The sequence below is a fragment of the Takifugu rubripes genome, chromosome 6 (genome assembly GCF_901000725.2).
Source record: "Takifugu rubripes chromosome 6, fTakRub1.2, whole genome shotgun sequence".
NCBI classification, from domain to species: Eukaryota; Metazoa; Chordata; class Actinopteri; order Tetraodontiformes; family Tetraodontidae; genus Takifugu; species Takifugu rubripes.
This window is the reverse complement of record NC_042290.1, coordinates 7,308,758-7,314,757: the sequence shown is the minus strand read 5'-3', so window position 1 is coordinate 7,314,757 and position 6,000 is coordinate 7,308,758. Positions and strand designations below refer to the sequence as shown.

Sequence of the window (6,000 nt, the reverse complement as noted above, 5' to 3'; positions counted from 1 at the left end):
TTAGCCAACACTTTGAAGTCAAACATGTGACTTTATTTCTTGTAGAAAAAAATGCTTTGGTAGATTAATACTGTGTCACGTGAAGCCCAAATCATTATTCTGTTAAGATGAATCTCGGGCGCCACACCAATTTAATGCACCCGCAGAAGGCAGATTCATCTGCAGGTGCCCTCAAGAAAAATGCAGACTGCTCGTTCCTTCATCGGTCATTTTAAAATAGATGGTGGGGAAAATGTGGTTGTCTCTTTCAGCATTTGTGTTCTTGAATAGTGGCACAATAATGAACTTTCTCGATGAATAAAAACCCCAGGACCTCCATATTTATGAAATAATGACCGGTTCACAAATGGCTGAGCGGAAACGTGCTCATCTAAAGCCAGCCAGGGATTTTATCCTAAATTGATGTGGCTTTTTACAACATCCCCATGTTAGAGTTGATGGGGCTTTAATAAATCAAAGCAATCAGAAAGAGCTATGGGAAAGCCTTTGCCGTAAATCCCACTGGGAACATAAACGTACAGCCTCCTCTCCTCGCCAAGTGTCTTTTCCCATCTCTTTCCAGTTCTTCTGGGCTCATTTCAAATGTTTTTTTCCACCCAAGCGACTGAAATTGTGCAAAAGCACCACGTTATTAAAAGTTGAATGACTTTCTTGCAAGTGTGGACTGAATTTGAGCTTTTCAGCTGATTGCCCTTCTTTTTATTTCACTGTTAGTAATTATGAAAGCAGCAGGCAGCCATTTTGGAAAAATGTCAAAGTGAGGTAATTGCTGACATTTGCTGGACTTGAGGTGTGTTACCTTTCATTTACCCCCAGAACTTATCAAGAACATCCTGAAAAAATATCCCTGGATCTCTTGTAAGCATAAAGAAATTGTTCAGGTACGTGGCTGTTCTTGACCTCAACGAGCGCAAAGAAACTTACGCACCTACCTTTCGTAAGAACCTGGCCCCAGCGAGCTGAGGAGCACTGCCATATCTGCTTCTGTCTGTTTTATAGAAACCATTGACTTGCTGTCATCCTTTTATGAAGATCAGACCCAGCAGCTGGAATCATCTCGACAGTTTTAGCACCTCCACTCGTCTGTGAATCACTGGTGTCCGCGTTTGCCAGGGTGTCCCACCGCGGGGCCGACTGTCTGCTGCATTTATCACCATATTAATGCTTCCCCGTTTTTCACCTTCATCAGGAAAAATCATTACATTGTGAAGTTAGTGCCGCTGCTGTGTTTACGCTGGCCAGCAGGTGGGGAGGTTTTCATAAACTCCTCCTGCCCTCCGGCCCCCACCCCCAACCCTGGCCCTCCTCTGTCTGCCTCACGCTGCTCCTGATGAGAAGACTTCCTGCACAAACTTCATTCCACTCCACAGAGGGCGAACACATGTTGGAGACTTCACAGCGAGTCGAAGACAGCTTCCAGATCAGACTTCCTCTCCCCTGTTGGATTACTTTTTTGCAGCTTCATGCACATTGAGTCTGACCCCAAGCTTGCACGAAAGGGTCAGCATGGATACAACCTTTGCTTTGGGGTCTCCTGTCCTTTGCTTTCTCCTCGCCCTTCATCTCAGCTGCCACCTCCTCGTCCGAGCGGCCATGGACGCTTGCTATGACGAGGAGGGCACCCCGAGCCGCTGCATGCCCAAGTTTGAGAACATCGCCTTCAATCGCACCGTGGTGGTATCGAATGTGTGCGGCTCCCCGCCTGAGGAATTCTGCATGCAGACGGGGTCAACGCGCTCCTGCCACCAGTGCGACGCAGCGGACCCGGAGCGCAGTCACAACGCCCCCCTCCTGACGGACTTCCACAGGAATGAGGAGAGCACCTGGTGGCAGAGCCAATCCATGTATTTTGGCATCCAGCACCCGAATTCTGTAAACCTCACCCTGCACCTAGGTAAGACCACAGATTTGGTCAGCTTGTGAATGTTGGGAGTTGTTTTTACGCTAAATGCTAAAAACTTATCTTGTGCACTACATTTACTGTATCCTGGAATATGGCATAAAGACCAGTTGTGCTTTTAAAGCAGATTATTTCTCAAGAAGGGATTTCACAGTTTTCTTCACACAAATTAAGTTTCAAAGTCATTACTTTTTCATTTCCCTTCGCTATGCGAATTAGACTTTGTACATTGGCAGCCAATTCACATTAAAGACTTTGTCAGGGCGCGTTTAGAAATGCAATTTGTATTATTCAGCCGAGGCCCTGACTAGTATTGTGTCGAGAGTTTTTGGCTCAGACTTGGAGAGCTTGCAAGCGTTGGGCCATGGGGGTATGTCTGACAGCTCAGTGTCGCTCAAAGCGGATGAGGAAGACACACAGTCGCATCTGACGCGCCCAGATAGCAAGTGAGTGATGGGCCGGTTTTGGCCCGACGTCCACTTTTCAAAGCCTCATATTGCCGCGGAGCGTCGACGGTGAACTCATCCAAGACCAGCTGCCTCAACACGGCAACGGCTCGGCCAGAGCTTCAAGAAAGACAAATACGCCCATCAAACAAGTATCAGGTGATCAGTTTGAGGAAACTGCTGTGTTTAACTGATCATGTGTATTTTGTCATGTGTATTTTTAAGAAATTAGTGCCATCCTTTTGCGGGCGTTCTTTTAGACTTATTGACTCAGCTAACTTTACCAGCATTTCTTTAGCTACAGTTAACTCAAAGAGAATTATTCATGAGTGTGGCCCAATGCAAGCATTAATGGTTGAAGATTCTTTTCAGCCTAATCAATGGCATTTAAAATGTGGGACAAGACTAAAGAAATGACTTTATTGTGGGTTTTTCTACATGAAACCGACATTTGACATTTCTCCTTTGGTTGCAGCACACTGTGTGTAAATCGTGAGTAATTCTTTGTTTAACTCGTGCATGTTCTAGTGCTCTTTTTTTTCTGACAATACAGTCAGGGCTCAGAGTCCTATACACAGTTATATGGTATATTTCATTACTTAAAGCAGGAGTTGTTGTTGGGACTATACAACAGGACCAGTGTGAGCATTTCATTTATGTTTCAGAGTGGATTTGAAGAGAAAAGCAGTAGGCAGGGGGCTGACAGAGGTGGCTTTAGGTGTTCTAGGAAGGTTAGCCAGTAAATAAAGGCTGCAGCCTGTCAAATTCAAGCACCTTGTTGCCTAACCGCTGGGTGAGTAAAAGTGTGTTTGTGCCTCAGCACATGTTTCTTTATTTCCTGCGATTATGTCTGGAACAAAAGTAGGATCCATACATCTGAAAACTGCCTAGCATGTCAAGGCTAACGGTTAAAGTGTAAGAATACAACATAAAGCATCACGTGGAAGGACAGTTGTAAAAGTACAGGCTGTATTGTGGGATACATTGAGTTCACCGTGTACAGCTTGTCAATATGCTCATTTCTCAATCAGCGCCGAAGTAGGAACCCAAGCTCGCAATTTTATCAAGTGTGCATCAGATGTGACCTATATGGACTTGGGACAGCAAGGTGTCTCACAAGGCATTGCACCTCGGTGAGGGGTAACAGGAAGAATGGCAGAAGGAACATACAGACGTCCATGGAATGGCTAACATTCGAACACCTCTACTATATGACACTTAGAGGAACTAGGGAGGGATTTCAGGTACAGAAAGGGTGAATGAGCAGGTGAATGAATGACAATGGGAGAATGAGGAAGTGGGGCAGTAGGGATCCATACAGTCAGAACCATTTCAGAAACAAAATTTTTCTGGAAAGGATCTGCCATTTGATCCTAGCTGTTGTTTCAGTTTCACCTGTGTCTCATCCTGCCTCCCTTTCTCTGCCTGGCCGAACTCTAATTACCCTCATGCGTCTCACCTGCATCCAATTGTCTCCTGGTATATTTAAACCTGCTTCTCCTTCCATCCTGTGCTAGAATGTTGTTGCTATGGCACCCAGCTTTCCCCTTGTGTTCTGTTTAGTTCATTTTGTTGGTTGGTACCAACTCCTGACTCCCAGTCTGCTGTTCTGGATTTCTCTGCCTGTTTGGTAAGAACTTTGCTAATAAACTTTTCAACTGTCTGAGCTGCCCGCTGCTTGTTCCACATCAGGTCCTGCTCGCTCATGCAGACCCCGACAGATTTGGAAATAACAGCTGCAAATATATTTTGTACACTCTAGTGCAACCCCTCCAGAAAATAAAAATAACCTTTTGGCTTTCGACTTATTTTGCTGTGTGTTTGCCCCGTCACAAATATCATTATAAACTGCAGCAACGCAGCCTCCTTCAGCCTGAACATTATCCAGGCTATTCAGATGTTTTGTCTGAGCTCCGTGGGAAACTAATGGGTGTCTGATTTAAGGATTGAAAGTTCCTGTCCCAGAGTTTGATTTTGATGCTCAACTTAATTATAAGTAGTTTCGTTGTGGGCATGTTGCACTGAAAAGCTAGCTGAAAAGATTAGTTTTGGTGGGCTGGGTTGTCTTGGATTAAACTCAATGGGTAAGAAGGGTAAAAGGCACACCTTTGATTAGCAAAGCTTGCTAGTGTGGCTAAAATAAGATTAATCACTATTAAAAAAAAAAAAATGTATAACCATGTCTCACCAGCTAGGTGATAATGCATCTTAAAGGATTACAATTTCATTTCAATCATGTATTCCTTCTGTGCACACTTGCATTTTAAAACATTTCTCATTTCACTAACTTTTTTTCTGAGAGCAGCTTGAGCCATTAGCATCATTATCCCATTACCACGCAGCGGAAAACAGCGCAAAGAAGTAACAGCACATTTGTCACTTTAACTGAATTAAATTATGCCGATTAATGGTGCGAGGCACAAATACAAATCCCTCTATGAAATTACCTTTCTCACTTTCATTTGTTTGCCACGGTCAGTGTGTGGGGGAGGGTGGACAGAATTGTGTAAATTTTAAAGTTATTGGTTTTACATTCCATTTTGTCACTAAATTACTACAAAGGCATAATATTGTAATTCTTCATGTAGGTTAAAGAGGTTATCCTCAATCATTTTTGTAATGTTTGAAAACAATTCCCTGTAGGTTTCAATCTGTCTTCTCTTTCATTCTGCTCTTCAGTACATGAACAAAAGCATCGGGACTGCAAAAGAGTTATCAGACATCTTTGATAGTTCTCCATGTGAGTTTGAAAGAGTGGTCACTAAATCCACGGCACAAGAACATGATGATCACAAGGGCTACGAGCACATGAGATGGCTTTGAGGGTTAAATTTGGTGTTCTGATATTATGAACCAGCTTTTGATGGAAAACTAGATTAACAATGAATAAGCCAGCAGAAAATGTATTGTCGCTCTGGAGAGTAAAAAGAACGAGGACACTTAAGTATGAGGCAGACATGAAACCAGTCCCTTTCTGGGGGGGTGTATTTTCACCTCCCAATGACAACAGCGGCAAAGATAATCGTAATGTTGGGTGACTGTTGAGGATCATTTGAAATGGGTGGGCTGAATAGGCAAAACAATAGGGTTCCATAGAACCATTAAATGGAAGAAAATATCGTACAATAATTGCAGTGTTCTGCATACCAACTGAATGCAAGTTTCAGTTAAGAACATTTTTAGAGGAGTAGCGGTATTTCAGTGGCCCTTTGAGGTACCAGGTGAAATAAAAAATGTATTTATGTGCAGCTGCTCTTACTGGTCACATCGCCTACAGCAAAAGGAGTGAGTGGGAATGCAAGTAAATGTTGTACCTCAGCCTATAAACGCATAAAGCAAATAGTTGAGGAAAATATTACAGGAAAATTGACAGATGAAACAAGTAGCAACTAATGTTCCGGGATCAGTTTCTTGTTGACAGAAAGATGTAAATATGAGTACTAATGGTACAAAGCTCAGCTCAGGGGACATGTATTTTGAAGAGTAAATCAGAATAACAAACAACCCACTTTTCTTCATGGACTTCGGTGACAAGTTGAAAGAACCCACTTTCTGAAGAGGTCAAATTTCTCTCCGTCCCTCCTGGTGAGAGGGCTTCAAAGGATCACATGATGTGGACAAAATGATGACAGATGTTGTAAATCTCATGCTGGT

At 43.2% G+C, this 6,000-nt stretch overlaps 1 protein-coding gene across 3 annotated transcripts in view; it reads left to right on the top strand.

Annotated features, from left to right (window-relative positions):
* The first annotated feature begins 1,358 nt into the window (after positions 1-1,358).
* lamc3 (laminin, gamma 3) overlaps positions 1,359-6,000 on the top strand; it is a 55,003-nt gene continuing 50,361 nt past the window's right edge. For 2 of the 3 annotated variants that reach the window (XM_029837050.1, XM_011604701.2), the window contains exon 1: positions 3,847-3,976. In XM_029837050.1, the coding sequence (XP_029692910.1) occupies positions 3,876-3,976 (101 nt within the window). In that variant the 5' untranslated portion in view covers positions 3,847-3,875. Of the gene's footprint in view, positions 1,895-3,846; positions 3,977-6,000 lie in introns of those variants that run through there. The other variant, XM_029837049.1, reaches the window with a different exon arrangement.